A 24,522-nucleotide genomic window follows, 5' to 3' on the forward strand; every position below is an offset into this window, starting at 1 on the left:
GCCATATCATGTCCAGTATCATGTGGGAACACGTTACAATGAGTTATTGCTCAAATCCAAAATACCTCAAACTTTTCAGACTAAAAGTGAGCTATGGAAGTGGTCTTATTTGCTTAAAGCATGAAAAGCATAACACTGAAGTAAGTTGACATTACCCTCATTTCCATAAACCACTGCAGCTACTGACTGACATTTTGCAAGTTAAGCAAGAGAGGAGTCAAATTCATACTGGCATTTCTACTGTCAGGCAAAAAAGTGTGAAGCGTGCATAAACCTGCAGTCCCATCTATGCTTGTCAATGTACCCCTGAGAAGCAAGTGCATAATGTCTCTCCTCCTATCCCTTTGCATTGCACATAGAGAAGGCGTGATGCTCTGTATCTTTTCAAATCATGTTTTATATTCAAGAGTGAGCCTTTACTGTTTCAGAACAGTGCCCACTAGGACAGGCTGTTTGATGGAAACCATCAGGCTAGAAATCTCCCTCAAAACAGTTGACATGTGTTCAGGCAGCAGCCACACTTGTGTTATTAAACAAACAAAATATCTGAACTTTTTTGGCAGAGCTATTCAGCAGCTTGACATATGCATTACTGCATCTCCTAACCGGATGGTGACCAAAAATAGACTTCTTGGTGAACTCTTCCTCCTAGAAAGTTTACTCTTGAAGGAGGATCTATTTTGCTACAAACATGAGGTTCCTCCAAAAAACAAATGCATAAAAGAAAGCAATAACAGAATGAGATGGCTTATATTGCTTTTGGAAAGCTTTAAAACATTTGATTAGAACTGCTTTGGAGATTATTCAATCTCTGACAGAATGCTGTCTTTTTCTACTTTCAGGAATTGAATTATAATGAAATGTGACCTCTATCTAACAATTCCAACAAAAGACAGCACAGTTTCTATCAGAAAATATAAATAATTAGAATTAAAATAAAAGCCTCACAGGTTTAATAAAGGATGGAAAAAACTTGATTTCTACATCAAACTCTCCAACTCATGCTTCAAGAAACTGCACAGGCAGACTTTGCTCACAAAATTCTGAGGACATTTCATCTCAAATCAAGACTTAATCAATTGATGTTGCAAGGTCTCTTTGTGAGAAATCATTCTTTAAAGGACAGACTGCAAAATATTTGCTAATAGTCTATGAAGTACTGTAGCTAATTAAAGAAAGTACATTTGTCAAATAAATTAAGTGATACATTATCATTTGCTTTCTCAGTAATCTATAATGCATCTCCAATATATCAGCATGAGTTAAAGGGGCCTTTGTTACAGCTAGTAAAAACCTCAATTACTCTTCTAAAGAAGAATCTGACATTCTATTTTTTATCCATTCTTAACAGGACTCTATACTTCAGCTATATATCATATAGTTCTTTGAATCAAAAAGTTACTTCAAAAGCAAAGTCAGATATTAAACAAAATAATTTTTATTTTATTAATTTTTTTCTCTGAAATAAACAAGAAATAGCCTTATTTTTTTATTTGCATTTAGTTTCTACTTTGATAAAATTATACTTTCCACTGAAAATCATTCTGAAGGTTTTCAAATTAACTCAACTTTAAGCTATTTCATCATTATTCTTCTGGGGTAAAACTCCCAAACATATCCTTACAAAATTATTTAAAATGTCTTTACTACATTTTTCTTTTTTTTCTCAACCATAAACTCTTGCCAGGAAAATAAGTGAATTTTTTAAAGAAAGCAAATGTAGGTGATTGCATCTATTTAGTGTTTACGTAATTTCTCCTAGAGCCTTTCTTTGGACCACCTAGCTTGTGGGGCTTTTAAAAAGTCATTAGAGCTAAATTGCTTGAAGTTAGTAAAGTTATTTTTCCCATTCATGCATCTGTCTCAGCTGAGAAAAATCATTCAACAGTGAGCACTTGACAGCACAGCCACTTTCCCCATTAATTGTCGACTAAGACAAGAAAATTGAATTTTTGTCTGCTGAAGTTGAGGCAGTGGTTTCATGGGTAGAACAGCCTCAGCTGCTGTCAGCTGCTCAGTTTCTCTAAGCTGCAGAAGTGCACTGGCATACCTCTACCTGCTGATGACAGACAGCTCTTCTGAGACGGAATGGCAGCAGGTTAGCTCCTCCAAGCAATCCACAGGGCAATGGCCATGGCTTCACAAACACTGCCTAATTGTTATTCTGCTCCCAAAGGTGTTGCAGCCGATTGATGCGCTCAAATTTCATTCTAGATAGTGAGAAAAACCCCAAGCTATCACACAATTCTATTTGCTATCCTTACCCAGCAAACGTTTTGCCCAGCTCAGACTGTCAGGTCCATTTCTAATCACTGTAAAAGTAACATTAAGTAAATGTGGCATTTGGAACACTTGATGCTTTATACAAAAAAAGCAGAAATCTTCACTTATTCTTCACTTCCTCTCAATCTTAGGCACTAAGAGATGCATATTTTGTCAAACGTATGGAGAAAATATACATCTAATAAAACACGAATAATTTTAGTCATGTTACTGACCTGACTGGCAGAGGAGTTTGCTTGTTACTCATTTTAAAAGAATGCTAAACTTTGTCTTATGAAGAAAGTCCTTAATACCGAAGCCTCTCTCCCCTCAAACATCTATCAGAGCTCTGATCTGCTTTAATCAAAATTTCTCTTCTTGAAAGACAGTTTATTTACACATGTGCAAAGTCAATCCCAGAACATTCATGAGTACAGTTAAATAGATGTCTCTTTCCCTCTTACAAAAAAAATATTGGAAAACAACATTCTTCAATTTACTATCAACACTTTGAGAGGTACAAAGCTGAAATGATACAATCAATCATTTCTGATTAGTTTTTGATAAAGAGAAGCACAGAAAAGTGCCAAAAACATAAAAAAGTAGCCAGGATGTTCTGCTGAGCCATTCATCCATTAGTCACTTTTTAATTTTATGATCAGTAAATAACATTCTTACAGGGACAGAAAGTGGAAAACTTTTTTTTAGTGATTCAATGATAACACACTCTAGAAAATATTTCCATAGAATTGAAGAGCATCATGGGAAAAATGCTTCCAGTAGTATCCAGTATTCAAGCTGGATTTCTCATCAGAGGAATCTCAAAGGAAAGGCATCAGTTAAGACAACACTGTACAAACTGATGGAAGAAGGAATAATTCAGGGCTACTGAAAACACCTCCAATCTAGGAGGCCTCTAAATTATAAAACACAAAAGACAAAGAAAATTCTCTAAATTACTATTATAAACTTCTCTAGTTTCTAGTCTACTCCAAACACTGTTTGCAGAGCCAATATACAAAGCTGGAGAGACCTTTGAACCTGACCTGATTTATCGCTTCTTTTTGTCTGCCACAGAAAACTGGATTCCTAAGCCTCTGCTTGAGCTACCTAAAGGTAGAAGTGACCTGATATGTCCTATGTGACAGAGGGTGATCACCTTCCTACCATACCTGTTTGGCTCAAGTAGCATTTCTCTTGGAAACTTACAACTTTCAGGTCTCTGTCAGTCTGAATGCCTCGCCTCATTGGTATTCACAGCAGTCTAAGGCTAAGTCATTACATCCTATAAACATTCCTCATTTTAAAAAAGCATTTATGATCCACTTGATTACACTGTCTTCCTATTCAGAAAAGAAAACTCAGAGCAGTGTGGTTTGGGCTTTTTTCTTGAACTCAACTTGTTGAATGTCACACCACCGAAAGTATTTTGACTCCTCTTCAGGCTCTGCCTTCCCTCCTCTCCACCATCCCTCATTCCCCACCTCACAGCATCACACCATCACAAGGCCTCCACATACAAATGTTTGCTGTCACTTTGGATGTTTAGACATAAGATTAGACCTCACTCCCCCACAACAAATATTTTGTTTTATTAGTAACTGAAAACACTCCTAGACAGGTACAGTTTCAAGTGAACATTTTTGATGATACAGTATTTGGCATTGCATCAAATGCAAACATAATTATTTGCTCAGTTTTATGGCTATTTATTGAAAAAAAAAAAGTGATTGTCTGTAGCAATGGAACTACCTGAAACATTACCTCTATGGCACAAACACTGTTGTGCAAGTGCAATATCACATCAGAGGAGAGCATCAAAAGACAAAGACTATTTAGGGAAAAAAAAAAGCAGGAACAGACACTTGGGTACTTTCAATTGGTCAAACTTCAATATTCCTCACACACACAAAAAATCTTTATTAATTCTACTGATTCTCTGAAGCACAGATCTTTTTCGCTAAGGATTATCTTGAGGAAGATTTAAATTGCACTATAAAAGGAGATACTATTCCTACAAATCCAGCCATTTAAAACCTCTACAGATTGCACTCACATTAGCTGCTTCCAGATATTTGGAGGGCAAGAAAAGAAATATCAGTGAGAACCAGAGTTCTGGAAAAACCTGAAATGTCAGAAGTTTTTTCAAGGCAAAAGCACATTTGTGGCCAGGTTACTCATAATGAATGGCTGACTGTGTGATGCCAGCCTTCTTTAGATGGTGTCACCAGAGAATGATTTTATGATAGAGAGTTTAACTAATGATTGATATGTGAGAAACAACATACTTAAAGGACAAAAATATTTTAGTAATAGGAACTGCCAAGCAGTAGTCTGAGAAAAGTAAAACATAATCATAAAAATATAAACATATACAACAAATATGTAATAATAAAAAGTAACTTTAGCATATTTCTTGTAACAGAAGTCATAACAGAAGTCATAACAGAAGTTAGAATTAAACATCGATGGCATGCTCTCCTTTCCTATCATCAAGGTTCCAGAAACCATTTGCTTTACTCTGCCATTTTTTATCAGTTGCCTTTGTTTTTCTGTGGCTTAGCTCAGGGGATACACAGTAACAAAGCACATTTGTTAGTGAATGTGTCAGCTTCAAGAAACACATCGAACAGAATGAACAAATGGTTTTGATCATTTATGTGGTCTTTGGCCCTTATGGAGAGACAAAACCAAAAATATGTTGTTCTACCAGCTCTAGAGGTAGACATTCTGGCAGCCCTCTGACCCAGGTAAAATACATGGTCCTCAGCCCCAAATGAAAACTGAAAGGGCAGCAAAGTTTTGCAAATAAACATCTGACCTCCCCCAAGTAATTAATATGATTGCCTTAAGTGGATAGTGGTCCACATGGATTCGATCTTTTAAAATACCAAGATTAACTTCCAATTTTCCAGAAAATCATTTAGTAATTTGTGTGTGCATTGGTCATTACAGACTAGACTTTTCTTAAACTGCTTCCCAACTGTCATTCAACTGTATTTTATTTACAGAATATTAATACAAGCTGTCCAATATGCACATTTTATTAGCTGGAGAGTCAAGGCTGAGTCTTCTTTCCAAGAATACCTTGAACCCACCTGTCAGTCACAGCATCTGGCAGCTTTATCTGCATTATATTTATATGTACATCAGTCCTAAACCTGATGCCAATAGAGTTTTTTTATATTGCATGATCAATCATAACTCAAGTGGCAGCACACCTCAGCTATTTGCAGATTAATTCCACCAGAAAGAAATTTCTGCTTAAAGGTTAAATAAATCATGAAGTATTTATACCTCACTGCAACTACCTCAGCCTGCGTAAGCCCAGTCTCATCCGCCTGTTCATCTTCAAAATAGGCACACTGAAGTGGAAAGATTGCAACAGAAAAGAAGCAGGGTGAAATTAATTTTGCCATCTGTAAGAGGATAAAGCAAATAAAAAAAATCCCCAAAGTCTGCATTATTTGTTGTTTTTCACATATACTTTGTGCTGGCCCCCATCCCATGAAAGTAATTCGAAATCCAGGAGCAAAGCCAGGCGTTTTTCTGAGATGTTTTTCATTGTCTTCTACCTGCCATCAGACTGCAATAGCAAATCCTTAACATAAAATTGCACAGAGGAAGAAGAAAACTCATCAAATACTCACTGGAAAAAAAAATGTGGTTTTTCCTACAGTTTGTTGCTTCATTGGATATAATTTAATCAGGGGCCAGTCAGCCAACTCTCACTCTGATGATTCTGATCCTACAAGTAACTTCTTTAGTGATTAAGAGTCTATTCATATCCAATGGACTTTATTAGTGCATTAATAATTCAGCAGCTCCCACAGCAAAAGAGTAAAAAAGATAAAAACATATCCAAATAAATTCCCATCTCTGTACCAGCCTGCCTGAGCTGCTTCTTTCCTTCCCATCACAGAACATTACAGATTTGGTTATTCACCAGTGTCAGAATTTTACATATTTGATGACCTCTTTGAGAACTGCTGGTAGGTAGAAAAGGTTAGAGAACTTGAGAATCTTATATTCCCACAGAAATTTCAGTTTCTAAGGAGAACAAATATCTGTCACCTCTATTAACAGCTGTCCTGTAGAGCTACTTGGCTTGAGCATTTCCAAATAGTTTATAAATCAAGCTGAAGTTCATAAGGAGTCTTGATTCATTGGCCCAACATCAAGAACAGAAGTGCTTCCTGGAAAATGCTCCATAATTCTTGACTGCAGGTACAGAATCATCTTAAAGCAATGACATTTAATGAATTATATGCATAATGTTTGAAGTAACAGGCTGAATTTTCCACACAATTCAAATACCATGACCTGTGTTAACAGATGGTTCCCTGTTAGTTCTCAGTAGTGGACAAGGCATACTGTGCATTAATGGCTATTTAATGAGAGCAAGAAGGAGACAGAAACAAAGAAAAAGAAATTAATGCATCTATGTATTTTCCTAATTTTTATTGCTAGAATTAATTCAAAAAGTGTAGTGTGAATATACTGTAGGCTTTTTTTTAATGCAAAAACACCATTGCAACAGATTCCACTGCATTATTTGGCCACTAAGTGTTCTTCCAGGAATAAAAAATGATTTTACACAGACAAGTGGACCAGAAAGTGAAATTCTATTTACCCAGTTCTATTAAGCTCTTGCTAACTAAAGATCCTTCTCCTCTGCCATTGTTGTAAGGCCAAAGTCAAAGTAACCTCTCATGACATACACTTCTGAAAAACAGAAACATTATGGGGGTATGGAAACAATTCTGGAACGACTGTTTTCCACTCTTCCCAGGAAGAGCCAGCTCTTTTAAAAAAATTAAGCAAGAATATAAAGTATAATCAAAACTATCTTGGCAAACAACATTTGCTATAATTATTATTTCCTGTTGGACATATTGTCTTTTGTTAGCAGAGATATTTTGTGGATGAATGGCAAAGCATCAGGCACTGATATTTTCCTGTTTAACACAACAGAATGTTTCCAGCTGCAGCTAGCAGAACTCACGCACCACATCTCCCTAGCTGACCATAATCAAAACCAAACACCTCCAAACCCTCATTTCTCCTGCATATAATTTACTGAGAGGCAATATGCCCACACCCAGGGCCCAACAACACGAATAAACAACCCCAAGTTCACTTGAGCTGATCCTAAGTGCATGCTTGTATTAGGCCTAGATTATAACACATCTGTCACAGAAAGTATTGCAAACCTTTAACAGCTTCTTCCTCCATCTCTGCCCTCACACATGTACACAAAGCTGTGCAAGTTCTTCTATTGTTGGACCATAATTAGTACTGAAATTACCTGCTCCATTCCAATCACTTAAATATAAAATCAGTTAACACCTTGTCTAACACTGGCATACACCCACAGTGAAATTTAATATTGGCTCTGATTATTCTCAACCTTTGGCTGTTGATCTTCAGTTATTTTCTGGATGTTACCCAGTGTCTATGGCATCCAGAAGACACCCCCTGATGTGACTGTCAAAATTTGTGGCTTTTAGCCACAAATTTTAACCAATCTGTTATGTTCTAAGCCAATGAATTTCTTCGCTAAGAGACAAGTTTTGCCTCACTATCACTGTTACTTAAGAAAGTCAAATTTTCAAAGCCAATGACTTTCTTAAGAGGTCCTCCCCTCCTTCCCCCTTCATTGTCTGCTTGGCTCATAAGATTTTTTGTCCATGGGAAATGAACTTCTTGCAACCATTGACTCAACACTGTATCCCATCCCTGCCATTTGAGGACTTTCTGTGCTTCAGCATCCCTGAACAACAACAAAAATACGCCAGCCAACCCACAAACCAATCAAAAAACTCAACTAAGCAAAAAGGAAATATTGCTCATTTAGAAAAGCCTGACATTGACCAGTCTTATATGCTTGTTTTTAATTAGAATATTATGGAACTGTAAACATGAAAATTATTATTACCATTGTCGAGAAAAAAAAAAGTCTATCATTCCCCAAATATTTTGATAGCTCATGTCATTTTCCCTTGTAGATGGTGCCAAGAGACCAAATCTGTGCCTTCTCAGCCTGATTTTGCTAGAGCTATGTGCTGTGAATTCCTGGCAGTATTGTGTGATAGACAGCTGAGTGGTCAATATAAACAAAACTATTTGAAACAACAAAGCTCTGAGGGACAAATTCCACTTTTAGCACACAGGTTTCACAGAGGTTTAATAGAGGTCAACGATAGTCTTGGATGTTGTTACCATGGGGAGGCTCTGAAGTGATAAGGAAACAATTGTTTTTGGTGATTTGAGTGGAACTGGGAGGGGAGTGAGAGTTCCTAAAGAGCTACTGCGGGCAATAGTATTTTCTAGGCTGCACTTGCTGCCAAGTATGGCTTTTCAGACTTTCCAGTATAGGATGCTGCTGCTGCACCTCTTCACTAAAATAAGATTAAACCAAACAAAATCCAAAGCCAATGGATGTGTGTGATATTCCATTCCCTATCACTTTACATCAAGTGAGGCTCATACTTGCCTGGGAACGGTTTCATCTATATACAGGGCAGTGCTTAAAATACAGCATATTTTTCAGTTTTCCTGAGTAATGAATATTTACTGTTTTACAAAAAACAGAATCTTCAAGCTGATTTGATGATTGACCCTGACTTTCAACAGAAATGAGCAAATTTGGGAGTTTTGGAAAGGGCTTGCCTGTTTGTTTATTTTAGATTTTGTTGTTTTTTAAACATTTGATAGCACCCAGCTAGCCCTCCCTTCTTTGTGGCTGCAGACAGCAACATTCCCTCCCACACATATAGCCACAAGGCTCAAGGTTGAAGGAGCTGAGAAGAAAAACACTGTATGCTGATGTGTCATGCATCTTCCCAGTTTCAAACTGACAGATAGGAAATGTCTTGCACAGGAATACTGTAGAATGTAGAAACATTCTTTTTTCTTTGAATATGCTAGTAATATAAATTTAAAAAAAATACAAGAAGTAAGACACTTGTCTGAAGAAGTAGGGACCCAAACTTAAAAGCCCAGCCAATATTCATGCTGATGTGAAATTATGATTACCTTTAATAATAAAAAAGAACCAAAAATAAAACCATTTTCTTCCACATTAAAAAAAAAGACGTTAAAGGTACTTCTCTTCTTCCTTGAACCTTTTGCTCCTTGACACAAATCATGTTTTTTTCTAGCTAAATCATGCACATCACCTGTCAGACATCAACCCCTTGTACACTAAAATGGCTCCCTTTACTTGAAACCTCTCAGCCTCCTGATCTTTAAATGCTTGCTTCACACATTGCAAGATGATCCAGAAGTATCCCAAATTAATAGCAATAACCTGTTTACAGTAATACCAAATGAGTAAAATGAAAGAGACAGAAACGAAGGCTCTAGAGTGTGAATACAAAAAAAATTCTTCCATATAAACTCATCTCCATGTACCCCAGTAGCTGACTGTGGTTAGAATATAGGTTTCCATCTAAAATATTTCTCCTACCGGGAGTCTCTATGCCCACAAAAAAAAAAAGAAAATAAAGGGGGTACTTTAAATAAATATATGTCTATGCATACCTATATGTATATACTCACCCTTAAAACAAACATTAGAACTTCTAATTTAATTCCAGTAAGAAACCAAAGCTTTTCCTCGGAATTTTGCAGAGACCACATCACATGTTTTAACAGGTCTGTTTGCAATCAAGTGACATATCAAAGCAGTTCAGCATCAGACACAGAGGTAAGCAGCCTTAAATATACTCCAGCAGCAACCACTTGCTCCTCTGAAAATGTGCACTGCACATAAGGAAAATGGAACAAGCCAGGAAAAGAAAAACATTCATCTTTTCATCATAATTCCTAGATAGTCATATGAGGAGCAGCTGAGGGAGTTGGGTTTGTTTATCCTGGAGAAAAGGAGGCTCAGGGGAGACCTTATCACTCTCTACAACTCCCTGAAAGGAGGGTGTAGCACATTTCTTCTCCCATGCAACCAGTGACAGAATTAGAGAACATGGCCACAAGCTGTACCAGGGGCATTCAGGCTGGACATCAGGAAGAATTTATTCATGAAGGGTATTTTAGAATTGGACTGACTGCCCAGGGAGGTGGTGAAGTCATCTTGGAGGTGTTCAAGAAAGACTGGACATGGCACTAAATGCTGTGGTTTAGCTGATAATGTGGTTATTAGTCAAAGATCAAACATGATCTTATAAGTCTTTCCCAAACTTAATGATTCTATGATCCTAATTTTTTTCTACTGTTACATCAAAATGATGATTTGCAAGGTGAAAAATACCTCTCCACCCTTCTTGCTCTGTAAGACTGTATGTTTGTCTTAAATGGTACTTAATGCATCATACATGCCCAGAAGAGACAAGACTGCAGGGCTGTAATGCCCAAATGACAAGCTTTTTTAAGGAAAGGAACTGAAGAATTGTCATGAACCAAATGTTACTAAAAGCAGTAACAATGGTGGACAATAACTGAAAACTAACCACTTCAATCAATCACAGCACATCTGTAAGAAAATTTTAAAAAAGTTGGAAGACAAACCAAAACTCATATATCATGTTAAAAAAAGAAAAAGCATAGCTACTTAAAAAGAAAGAATGACTACTAAGGACTCTGTGAAATCACATTTCCAAACATCAGCCAGATATTCCACTCTGAGGGTCTGACTAACTGGAAAACAGCATGAAGAGCACCAGTTACATATTTTCTATCCAATTCAAAAGAGCATTTTGAAAACAGCATTACTGTTACTCAGCCTTTCCAGGAAGGAGGATACCCCAATTCATAAGTGTTTCACTAATCAAGCCAAAAAGCCCTACAGGGGTAACTACAATTCAGATTTTGAAGTGAATTTGGTTACATGCCCATAGATACAAGAAAGGTACAGAATCCTCTTCTTAAAGTTGTGTTTGAAAACAGGCAAGAAAGAGTATATTCAGATGTCCTTAGTATAATTAAGGTATGTGCTGCACCTTTCTAGAAGTAGATCTCTGTGGTCTAGGTATGAACAAGGTTGTGTGGGATGTTCAAAGCTTACACACAATAATACATGAAATGTCATCAGCTACCACTCAAACATGAAAATGAATATATAGCTATGAGGAGCTCCAAAACCTCATCCCATTTAGTTTGCTTTGAGAAGGGGGAAGCTGGAATTTCTTCTAAAGTAGAAGGATTTATAAAATTAAATGGGATTTAGCTATAGGAATGATAAAAGTAAAATGAACAAAATGCAAGATGAAAATGACTGAATGAAAAAATGAATGAAATGGTTGCTAAACAGCCAGACCTGGGAAGAATATCCTCAGAAATAGATAAATAGAGCCTTAAGTGTTATAAAAATTTGAAACTTTAGCATTTTTTTTTCTTAAAGCTTCTGGGATTATTTGAAACTGCAGAAGACAGGATGAGACTCTACAATCAGTAGCTCAGGAAACCATCTTGTCTTATATTCAACTTTTACTTGTGTTTTTAAACTATTATTGTTTAAGTAAATATCAATTTCCACCTGTTTCTTATTAGCTTTTCTCCTGAAAAAGAAATTGTTCTCCCCCTACAGTTTTCATCTACTGAAAGCTGGGTGTGGAGAAAGGAAATCCATTCTATGTTACAATGGAGAAATTCACCTAATAAAACTTTGTAGCATTTCTGGGATTTCAATACCTGTGTAATTGTTCACCAAGCAGCATTTACTGATCCTACTGAATCTTCTTTCTTTTGTGCTTCAATCCCATAATGTGGCAGATTTAAAAAATAAAACAAAACAAAGAAACAGAAACATTTCACACACAAAACATAGCATATTCCAACCAGAAGGATAAACCTAAGTACACCCAGACTCATTAGAGCAGCCTCATTAGGGACTGGGCATTATAAACCTGAAGATTTGTTTGCCGTACCAGTGATGTTCTCCAGCAGACTTAGGAAGACTCCCATAAGTACCCAGGACTTTGACAGCAGAAATATTTCAATCTTACTAGAAGAATTAAATTATTGATAATTAATAACCATTGCTGAGCAGTGTTCTTTTCACCTTTATCTACAAACGTCCTTTCTACAAATATATCACTTTAATGAATTTTATGATGATTGTCTAGAAAAACTATGACTTCCATGAAACAGGTGCCTTTGCAAATCATCACATATAAATGGTTCTTTAAGCCACCATCAATGTTTCTTCACTTAGACAAAGTTTAAATAAAAATCAACCCAGCAAAGCAATAAAGAGTAAATATTATCATGTGTACACACATATTCAATTGCTACTTAGAGTTCTAAGATAAGGAAGAAAGGCACTCCATGGACTCAAAATATCTCACCAGATTACTAAAGGACCCAAGAGACCCCCTTAGATTACCAAATCTGGCAAGGTGGGGAAAAAAGCCCACCTGTGTATGCCAAGGAATATTTATAATGGATGCAACCCAGATGGCTACAACAACAGCAGATTAAATTGTGAAAGCTCATGCAAAGAATTGCATGAAAGCCCAAACTTTTTTTAAAATGTGACTTTTATCTGAATTTTTGTTTCTTTACAAGAGGAACACCTGTGGCCTGAGGAATGGGTACAAAGTCTGTGTTGTGAAGCTTTTCAGGACACAAATTGCAGGAAAGCACACTGACTGCAGAAGGATGCCTGGGCAACCACTGATGCTACAGAACTGATACTCTGCAAAGGGAAGGGAAAGCACATGGAAAAATCTCGTTATCCTTAAGGTGAGAGACAGAACTTCTTGAAAAGGAGATGCAGACTTTTTCACCCTCGGGAGCCAGAAATCTATGGGAGGGCAGGTGCAGCGTTTTAATTAGTGGTAAGACTACTCTATTCTAAAGTAGTCCTTAATAATCATGGATTTATTAGTCACACAACACAAAAAAATAATTACACAAACTTTGAGAGAAGGGAAAAAAACAAGACATGGCAAAACCCCAAACAACAAACCCAGCATACAGTTCTAACCTCAAAGATATTCTCAGATTATTTTGAAGTAATCAGTCACACTAAATCACATCAGTCCACATAAAAAGGAAGAGTTTTAAAGAAAAGAACGAGAACCCCTATCTTAAAACTCCAATTCATGTCTTTAGTATTTCAGGATTAAATTGTAAGTGTCCTTTATACCCCACAACCCTCTAATTCAGGTAATTCATGGTACAGAACTCAACATCAGCCATGACACCCAGCAGTTTGCTTCATCTGAATAAGATCAACAGTGCTGGAAATTTCTAAGCATGTAACAAATAGTGTTTGCTTCTTAATCAATGCCACAATATTTGATGCTTGCACTGCTTAATGCAAGACCGTGTGGAGAACTGTCAAGTAAAGCTCTGGGATCCAGCTCAATTCACATTAAGCTTCATTCATGTATGTGAATTTATATACAATGAATATATTTATATATGGAGAACAAGAAGTGCTCCATATATACCACATTATCAATGTTATCAATTAAATTTTCGTCCAGATGTAGTCTGTATATATTTATGCTCACACTGGACTACTGACAAGTCTGTTCCCAATTACTCCACTGAGCTGAACTGAAGCTACCCAACAGAAGTAAAGATATATCTTCCTGTCTTTATACACTCCATGCCCAGAGCCAAACCAAGAAACTCCCCTGTTCTCTCTGTCTGCTAATGTCTCTGAAAAGCCATCAGAGAGGACCACCACCTAGCTAGCAGCTGTTTCTTAGACATCTTAAAATGAAAGATTTTCCCTTTTTTAAGGTATAGGGATGATAAACATGACTAGAAATATTCTGAAGAGTCCAAGCACAGTGGGAGGGAGCAGAAGACATGGCTGTGCTGAGAACTGCATCCAGCTGCTGAGCCTGCAGGTGCATCTGGAGTAGATGGACAGGATGAAAAATTAGAGATGTTCCTGGGCTGGATACATTTGAGTAATGAGGGAAGTTTGTAAAAATAAATCAGAGAAAAACATGCTTGAATAAGATCAGTCTAGAGCAAAATAAGACAAACAGGGGAATGAAATCACAGTTGAGATCTCAGTGATGTGAACAGGAAGTAGAAATAAGAGACCCAAAAAGAGAGAAAGCAAACTATGAATAAAATCTGGCATTGGATCTAGTGGGAAAAATTATGAACAGCTAGAAGAAGTGGCAATAAGAATGGCAAGTGTGAAAGAAAACAGTCCAACTTTAAAACAGTAGGCCAAAGGTTAATAAGGGAATTGAAAACTACCATATAATTTTCCAGTCCCCCCCAAAAAAAATCTACATCTGGGAATAATTCACACCACAGTTAGGAGAGCCTGAGAAATAAGCATGAACACTACAAACCACAAAAGAGTAAAACTCACTATCTTTTCCACAGATTGTGATTTATAAAGGCTCTGGATATTCAGAAGAATGGGGCGGTAAGGAGCAGCATTTCACAGGTGCAAAACAGATACTTCCCTTAACTCAAACACATCCAACTTTCCATCCCTTCAGCAACCAAATGCAAACATGAATGCTGTAGGTCTTGAGCAGGGCGCTGTGGAAGATAAAAATAGTTCTGCCTACAACAAACACTTGTCTCTACAGGCTCTGAGCATGGCAATTGAGAAGCACGAGGCGCACTTTCCATTTCCTAACAGAACTTCACCTCACATGCTCAGCCACTTGCAGATTAAAACTAGCTGTCTTACAGCTGTGCAGCTAGTGAGAGGATTAAAGGAAAACATAAAATCCGTGCAAAGATACTTGTCAGTTTAGGATTCTCCAGATACAGCTCATCCCCAAAAAAGCCACAGTGAACAACATGTGGCAATATGAAAAACAGAGCAGAAGAGGGAAAAAATTTGCAAAATGCCCATAACTAAACTAATGTATATTGTGAATATGCAAATATGTTCTATTTCATATCAACTCTAAAGCAGCATACAGGAGCGGAGCATTAGAGAATTGTGCCACAGAAGGTTTAGGGGAGATACAGGTGTTTGAAATAAAAAAGAATGGCTCTCTAAATGTTAAATTGGAAGAAGAAGCAAGAGCAGACACCAAAGAATGAGTTTTTCCATGCTCTTGCCAATGTGCATGACCATATACATTCTCTACTGCTACTGTAGAGAATGCCAAAATTCTTTTTTTTTTTTGGATCTTGATGAAGTGCTGTCACACCAGCAGTCCAGTGAGATAGAAGGGCACTCAAAACTGCAGTCACACTTCAAGCTCACTAACCATTCTGTTATTCTCTGATAGCTTCCATTTTATTAGAGAAATGTTTCCACATGGAAATGACTTATGTGTGCAAGGAGAAGCCTCTCTCCTCAAGAAGATTATAGCAATATATCAAAGAAAACTCCAAAGAAAGCAACTGGTTGGCCAAAAGAACAGAGTCTGTCCTAGTTCAACCTTTATTTTATTTTTCCTGTTTCTTTTTAATAGTGGAGAGATACGTGCAAAAGAAAGGCGTTAAAAAAACTGCAGTGAGAAACCGCAACAAGGAGCACTGCAAGGAAAGAAAGGTTAATTACAGCACAAGAAAAGATGCAAGGAATGTGAAGAATGTCAGCAAGTAAATAAATCAATAATCTACAGTCATCATCTACATTCCTGAACTACCTTGAAAGCAAGGATATCTACCCTAAAAATTCCTGACAACAGTAGAGATTTTCAAGGAAGACCCCCCCTCTGCTTCATGCTCAGTTTCTGCCAACACCTTTCTGTCAACAACTGATTACAAGGGAACCTTTCCAAAGGGAGCCTGTATTACCTCTTACAACAGTTTTATTAATACAAGCTTGTGAATACTTTGGGACAACCCAGAAAAATTAACAAGCCACAATTAATGCTGTGATCATTGCATTTAGTTGAAAAAAACCTCAAGGTCATTGTCAAACAACTGCAGAAATGATGCACTATATTTCCCCCTCAACACTGCTCTCTAAAACATACTGGAGCCTAGCAGCTCATGGAATAACAGTCCAAATCAATAAAGCCAGAGACTAATGTGGTTTTACAGATATATTTCTTCACAATGGTATCAACATACTATAAAATAGGAGTTTTACAGAGGAAATGGAAGCTGAGTGAGACAAGAGGATCTGAAAGTCAAGACTCAACAAGCTAGAAACAAACAAAAAACCACTGACAAAAAAAACCCCAAGCATATATACCAAACAATCCAGAAAACCCCCCAAAACCACCAACCAAACCCAAGCTTGAAAACAAAAGCCTAAACCCCCAATACAAGTATACAGGTAAAATCAAAGATATGCCCTCAATAAAAAGTGGACTTACAGAGCAAATCCATGGAGGACCTTACTGATATTTTATGGATGGTGACTGAGCTTCCAGTAGGGGTTGAGGTAAATAACCTGGTTTAGTTTAGTCCATTAGAGAATCTAGATTAAGCTGGAGTTCAACCCAAAACATCACAAATGGGAAACTACAGAAATAAAATTCAGAAGTGTAATACTGAGCCAGTGCAAACACAGATTTACCTGAAGTTGCTAGATGAATCTGATGCTATATATAAAAAGATTTCTAAGCCCAGTCTCAAAAAAACAACAACAAAAAAGAAAGGGAAAGGATAATTGCATGAGCACTGCTGCTTAGAAGACCACTTTTGTCGACAAAACACAGCAGTTTTTCTCCAAAAATTACTTTACTACAAAAAATGTATTGTACAAATCCCACAACAAATCATCATTGTGAATAATTTCTAAACTGGACATGCAGAATGCTTTTGCAACACTTGCTTTTGCAAATGGAGCTGATACAATACAATTAGGTAGCTGGGGGCATCTTTCCATGTGACTGAAGAAATTTCTTAATGAAGTGTAGCAATTAAAACAAGTCTATTTTCAATGCAATTTTACTTCCAAAGTGAGGGTGGGGGAATGGGCACTCAACCCGCAACTGTCCTCAATAGGTTTTATGGTCATCTTAAAATAACAGATGCAACTATATTAAAAAAAACAAGAGAGAAAGCCTAGTGTACCTGTATGTTGTTCTTCAATCCAAGCTTGCAGATACATGAAGAGGAGTAGACCAGCTACTCCAAACAGCAGTACAGACACGAAGACTTGTCTTAGGTTCATGACCCTACAAGGGGGCTTCTCTTCAGCTTTCAGAAGGACTCATTGCTCACTTTTCTGAAGTCTTCAGCATGCCTGCATCTTCTTGCAGAGACGTCTTCCCCAGAGACACCAACCTGGAATAACAAGAGAGGGAGGTTGTTCTCGTGTCACACTTTTATTCTTCACCAGAGACCGTGTTAACAGCACACTATATACAAGCTGGAACTCTTACAAGCTATTGCTTTCAATGCTTATATTTCTGCTCACAGTCTCAATGTTCTTTCTACCCCCAGATGAGTTCCAAGCAGATGTGTTTCTCAAAGTGGCTGAAAAGACCCTTCCACCTCCAGCAGTGCAAACATCACCTGCTGTCATAACAGAGGGAAGTGATGACCCAAATGAGGTCACTGGGTGTCAGACCAATGCCCCACTCTGCCTACCGACCACCACAGCTGGGAAGCTACAGCAAGCAGCTGGAGCCTTCCAGGTGGCTGGGTCACACTCCAAGAGGCTGCCAGCCCCCTGTGATGGGCAACTCAGCATCTCTGCTTCTGGACTGTATAATCATGTGTCCTTAAGGATGAGTCACCCCACAACAAAACCACTCGGCTCGCAGAGCCCTGGCATCGGTTCAACCTGTGCATCGAGGAGTCATACAATGATGCCCACCCTCAAATATGAACCCAAGTTGAGTTTTGCAGGATTAGGAAATGTCAGCATAAGACGGTATCAATAAAAGAGCAAAAAAATTAATTAATGGCTCATCTTTTTATTCAGCTCTGATTTGCAATATGGAGAGGGACTTGTCAGGAACTCAATTCTTGCCACAAAGTTTAATGGAAATGAGCTCAACTGTAAAAGCTTACCAAAAAGATTTCTTTATTGAACAGCAGTGGGCCCAGAGAAAGTGATTTACCTGATACCCTGCATGTGCCACAAAGGGGTCATAAAATTCATTTTATAAAATCAGAACATGGATCACTAGAGGACAGCTCCTTAACCTGAATAAGAATGTGCTTACTTTGAAAGTGCATTATTAGAAGCTGAAGAGCTGTTGTTGAAACTGGCCTGCACAGCGAAAGAAAATGCCTTAAAATTCAACATAATGGACACTGTTCTCAGTATATATGACAGAAGTGTATGATTAACTAACACATAGAATTCTAGGAAAGACTCAAGCTTTTAAAGGAATACAGCCAACTGGACGATATTTGAAAGATAAATCTGTTAAATACACAGAAAAGAAAAGGCATCCACTTAACAGTTTTTCTGAATCAGACAAGTACTCCATGTTCCACAAGTTTGTATTTTTTAATAACTCAGCACTGTTACATCTATAATTGCTGAGTTTCTAAAAATACAGTACACATAAAACTTAGCAGGAACTCCCATTAGAAACAGCAGTTGAATGAACGAAGTAATTATGTTAGAGAGATGCAAAAGATTTCAAGAACAACAAAACTGTTCAGGACTTTTCATATGTTTTTCCAATTCTGTGCCATTAAACTATACACTTCTCTTAAGCGCCAACTTGCCTGCAGAAAATGTAAGCCACGGTTTAAATATTAATCATTTTATGTGTAATTGTTCTGTAGAAGACAGATAGCTAGACATTAACAGAATGTAAATGTTCTGTCTCAAGTTTTTTTCTAAGGGTCATGAAGCAACTGGTTCAAACCATGCACATGAAAGGAAGGTGACAGAGGCTTTATTCTTAACCTTGCTCTTTCTACTTTGATTCTACAGAGAGGGAATTTCTTATATGTTATATACAAATACCTGTTTGCAGCTAATGTGATGATGCGTAGGATTGGAAGGAAGCAGTGAAAATTGGACAAAAATCAAGAAAATGCTTGGGGAATGCTGTGAAATGCTTTTTGTATAGGTGTGGGTAGTGGAGCCTCCTTTCACCCAGATCTTCATTAGCTGTTATCACTGGCACCTTTTTTTTCTTAGAGTGCTCTCAGCACTCTCAGACTTGCAGTGCTCTTTATCTATGCTACAGAGTTACTTAGGGCTTTCCACCTAACTTCAGTGCTGCAGCAAATGCACTGTTTGCATGTCTTTAGAAGTCACTCTGCTGATGAGACAGAAGCTTCCCAGCATAAGCAATGCTTCAAGAACCACCAGTCATAGAATCGACGAATACAAACCTCTTCTGTTTCCCACAAACAAAAGCTGTGTTGTTCATGTAACAGGACATTGACAGCATCTGGATTAGGAGGAAAAAAAAGTAGCAAATAAAAAGATATGAGGGTCTGAATATATTTTTGAAATAAATTAGGAGTACTAGAAAGCAGGAATCAGATTCTTGCTGTTTGGGATTTGCAATTTTCTCTCATAATAAAAGGTGAGGAATCCAGACACACACAATTACAGTGCATGCTCCCAAATAAACCCACTTCTATAATGTTGCTTTTTTCTATCTCTGACTACACAAAGCTCCCATATATTCAGCCCTTCTTTCTGAAAAACAGCATTCTTGAGTGGGCAAGGAAAACCTTCTCAGGCCACATGGACGATGCTGAAAGGAAAGTATCTCACACCACATCTCCATGAACATTTCTGACACTTATAGGCTGGCACTGCTGCTCTCTCCAGCCACTTGCTCTCATTCTCCCGGTTTGCCCAGCTCTTGCCACGACCATGAGCACTTTCTGACCAAGTTTAACCAAATTACAGCCCACAAAGAATTTACCCAAGGAATGGTGCCAGTGGTTTTTCCCTTAGCAGTAGCTGGTATCACATACATCCATGACCCATGACAGCATAGGATATAGAGCTGATCTTGCCCAAGCACCATCGTGGTTGCATGCAGTACCACCTACAAGCCCTGAAACATGATGATGAAAATGCACAGTAAAATAAGGAGCATTTTAAGCTCCTTTTTTTAAAGCAATTTAATCTCTTAATAAGATGTTTTTCTACTAGGTTAGTTTTGGTTTTGAGTGGAAAGAAGTTTGTAAAAGGAAACAGCAGTTCAAGGTGCTTTTCTTTTTTTTTGTTTTGAACCACCAAACACACCCTAAGGCAGATTCACTCCACCATCACAGTCACTGTAATTATCTTTGTATCAAGAGTTTACACGCTGCTTGCAATTAGTTTAATTTATTTAAATTTAATTTATATGAAACTGTGTTCTTCATTTATATGTTCACTAAGTTTTAAGATTAGTTTTAAACAAGAGTAACATTACTTTATATTAAGAAGACTGATTTTAGCTCAGGTTAGAAACTAAATACATAAGATCCAACTATTCTGCTACCTTATAAGATTTTAAAGACTTTTCAGCTTGAATGAGTAGTTTAATTTATTTAACACAGTGATTTGTAAACCTCATATGAAAAAATTACAGTGACATTTAAAAAAGTCTGCATCTATGAGTCTTCTAGAAGAACTTGAAAAATGGCTGCACAACACTGACAAATTTTCTTCTTTCGTATTAAAAAGCAATGGTCGTGGATTACACTCTCAGGCAACCTGGGCAAGAGGAAATACCTGCAAATATTCTTTAATCAAGATAAATGCTTTCTCGTAGCTGTGAAAAGCCAAGAAGCTGTTACTTTCAACCCAAGTATTTTCAAAAGAGATCAGCCATATCCAGACATAGGTTCAGCATCCCTACTTAAGCTGTGAATCCTTTTTTTTTTGCTTCTAGTTCTGGGGGACATGGCTTTCCTGGGTTTTACCTTGACCATCCTTGCTGGATGGTTCTTGCTATGAGGGAACTAATGTAGCCTGAGAAACTGCTCTGTGCCTTGCACCTATGCTGAACTAGATTCTTGCTTTTGGCCAACATCATCCCCATCTCTTTGGGATTTATGGACCCCAACGTCCCCACCTGTTTGAACTCAAGCTATGCACCTCAAAATTTCAAGTTCTTTTGAGTACTGGAGAGAGACTACTGCATATCCTTATACATCATGGGGAAGCAGCTAAATCTGGCAGACAATAGCACTATGTGCCTTAGATGACAAACACAGCAAAAATTTAGAAATTTTACAGGTCTATAGTCATTCACTTCTGAGTCCAAATTGTTTAACATTTGTGAAATATTAAGAATTTCAAGAATCCTCATTTTACTGATATAAAAGCCTTGCATTTTCCCCATTGTATTTTGGGATCAAATAGGTTCATTCCTGTAGAGAGACAACAAGAACAATTGAAATAACACAGTCACCCAAAAATGGGGAAGAGTGTACCTCCTGCTTTTGGCATGATTCCTCCTTTCAGTACATCATCCAATTTGTCTTCCTTTCAATCAAATATACCTGCAGCTGAGGAGAGGCACCTCAGCACTCAGGTACCATTCCTGGCTCCTTCCTATTCTAGACCACACAAAACCAATGGCATCTGGTCAGTATGTTTGGCTAACTTTAGATTTCCTTGCCACTGTTACCCTCACCATCATCTAGTTTCAAAATCAAGGACATACAAATGCAAAACATTAGGTTGCTGCCTATTTAGAAACCTTTCCTTTTAATTTCAGCTTTTTTTCCTTCACTTGGAAGTAAAGAATATCAAGATGCAGGGTTAACCAGCAAAATTCAGATGAAAAAACCCAGACAATGTTTACAATGGTCAAAACATTCATATTACTGTGAGATACTACAAATTCCCACCCACTCAGTATCTCCTTAGACACAACTGAATTAATGAAAACAAAATGAAAAAAAAAAAACACAGAAAGCTACTGCAACTGCACAATTTTGGGTTTTCTTTGGTGTTTTTCATTTTCTTCCCTCCATCCTTACCTCAAGAAGCACTACATTTTCGGATACCTCCACTGGAGTGATCATGGCAAGAAAATTTTGCAGTGAGGAATGTTCTGCTGGACACTGGCCCAGACTACTTTCAGCTCAGTCAGTAGAAGGAAGCAAGGATATCTTCTCACTTCAATGCTCCCCCTCCTCCCTCACTTCTCATCTGTTAGCTCATGTCCTACTTCACACGCAGATGATCCTCCAGGATCACCTTTCCACTGCCCACATCTCAACTTTCTGGCTTCACAACGACTGGCACAAGGCAGAGCTCCAGCTCCAAACAATGCTTGCACAGTTCCTCATATCAGGCAGTACTACTTTTTGTTCTGGTTTATTACAGAGGTTGCTAGAAACAAACATACAGTATTTGCCTTTTCCTATCTCCAAGCAAATTAAGCTGAGTGTTATGGCTGGGTGAAGTCAAAGGCCTTACAGAAATTTGAATTAACTGAGTAAGCAGATCAAGACAGTCAAACAGTGGTGCTGAGAAACTGTTTGACTGTCTTGGCTGTCTTTTGTAAAAATTAAAAAAACACTGAGACAACCAACCCCTCACCAAACACCCCCCAGATAAACAAAACAAAAGCAAACAGCAAAGCCCAAACCAAACCAAAATTCCCATAAGGGAGTTTTTCCTGTCCATAGAAATTTAATAGGGGTATATAGACAGCATACGGGCCCACTGTTATATCAGTCCTGCTGACACCTCAGCAACTTCTTCATCTGAAGAGTTGCTTATAAGAAGGCTGTGTAAAAGTATAATTGAAGACACCATCTGGCCTGCACAACTTTTATTACTGGCAATAACAGAAGATTACTACCTACCAACACTGCAAATCAAGTTGAGAGAATTCCGTAAAAGTTCCATAAGACACAAATAATGAAATATTTTTTTATGAAATATATAGGGATTTCTCTTCAAAGGAGAGACCTGTTTTCATCAAAGTGAGTATTCTTACTCACCCACCACCAATTATTAAACAATAAAGCCCCTTTAAAAAATAGAGCTTAAAATTTTGAAATTTTAATTGCAGTCAGGAAATTCCAAACATCAACATCACCAAAGTAACTTCCCACCCAGTCAACTTGTACATATTTAACATTTTTCAACCTCACTCTCCCTCATTATATAGCAGACCACAATGTTGTTATAGCAATTACATTTTGTTTTAAATGTACTTCATAGCACACAACATACTATACAAAATTAATAACACGGCAAAGAAAATATGGTTTGCATTTGATTTTGCCATTTTAATCCATTAACATCACTAGTTCCTCATTATCCTTTTGATATATTTCCAAAGGAAAAAATCCATTTAAATGAAACAATGGGCATAAGTTAGACTCTGCTTCTGAGAACACGCACACCATTTACCTGGTCCTACCCCTCCACCATAAATCCTGCTAAACTTCAGACGAGTTGGTTTAATGCACATAGCAACTTGCCTCAGACACCTGCAGATTGATTTAAAGCTGCAGTTTTAGACAAACAAAAGTTATGCTTGTGTTAAGAAGAGATAAATCCCATGTGTATGCAGGCTGACACATCAGCATCATGGAAAGTTTTGGTTACTTACAGGCAGCAGAGAAGACACTGAATGCATCAGGTCTGGAACTTCACCAGTTCACCAGGATATTCAGTTTCAAGGGTTTCATCCTACAGCTGCTGGACATCTTGCTTCAAAAAGGAAAAATCATTATTATTCTCAGTAACATTTGCCAGTCAGGACTGAGGGACCTCAGCAGAAAAAGGCAAGTATGGCATGCTTAGCTCTTACCTGTCTGTAGCACTCCTGGGAGTCAGCGAGCAGTCCCATGGAAGTCATCTGGATTTTGGGAAGTTAAACAAAAACACTGCTCACAAGACAGCAACTTGATGGCTCTCAGTCTTCTAACAGGATTATAGGTGGGATTTCTTCCCACTGTCAGGATAAGGAACATCAGCAAAAGCACAGTGTCAAAGCCAGATCTTCCCTTTTTTGAACTGTTGAAACGACATGGTCTTGTTTACGGGCTGCAGTGAACCGAGGGGCTATCAGCATGCCTACAAGACCCGCAGCCTGCCCCAGTCATTCACTCTACTGCTAGAAAACGCACAGGCAAAATACCAGTCCATTTTTTTTTATTTTGGAGACGTGCCACGAATTCCCGATTCCTGGTGTGTGACGAAGGAGGGGGGTGTGTGTGGCTGTAGGGAGTCAGCAGAAAAGTTGCTCGGTGCGCGGCGCCGCAGCGAGGGCTCTGCGATCCCCTCAACTTCTGGGGACCCCGCAGCCCCTGGGGGCAGCTCCCGGCGCTAATCCCCTCTCCAGGGACACGCCGGGGCTGACCCTCATCCCGCAGGGCCGCTCCGCGCTGAAGGCACCGGGACGGCCGCGCCGCCGCCTCCGGCTCCGCCGCTCCGCGTCCCGGCGCCGCGGGGCTGGGCGGTGCCGGGGGGAGCGGCTGCTGCCGGGGCCGCGGGAGAGAGAGGTCGGCCGCAAG

General features: G+C 38.2%; 1 protein-coding gene across 2 annotated transcripts in view; it reads right to left on the minus strand.

Moving 5' to 3' along the window:
• The window catches only part of CHST9 (carbohydrate sulfotransferase 9), an 86,730-nt gene extending 62,739 nt beyond the window's left edge, over positions 1-23,991 (minus strand). The window contains exons 1-4 of one of the 2 annotated variants that reach the window (XM_036396529.2): positions 23,817-23,991; positions 23,616-23,716; positions 19,426-19,484; positions 17,194-17,406 (exon numbers count right to left, since the gene is read on the minus strand). In XM_036396529.2, coding sequence (XP_036252422.1) covers positions 17,194-17,293 — 100 coding nt within the window. In that variant the 5' untranslated portion in view covers positions 17,294-17,406; positions 19,426-19,484; positions 23,616-23,716; positions 23,817-23,991. The remainder of the gene's footprint in view (positions 1-17,193; positions 17,407-19,425; positions 19,485-23,615; positions 23,717-23,816) is intronic. The other variant, XM_036396537.2, reaches the window with a different exon arrangement.
• Between the last annotated feature and the right edge of the window lie 531 nt (positions 23,992-24,522).

Source organism: Molothrus ater, chromosome 1 (assembly GCF_012460135.2).
Source record: "Molothrus ater isolate BHLD 08-10-18 breed brown headed cowbird chromosome 1, BPBGC_Mater_1.1, whole genome shotgun sequence".
In the NCBI taxonomy this organism is placed as follows: Eukaryota; Metazoa; Chordata; class Aves; order Passeriformes; family Icteridae; genus Molothrus; species Molothrus ater.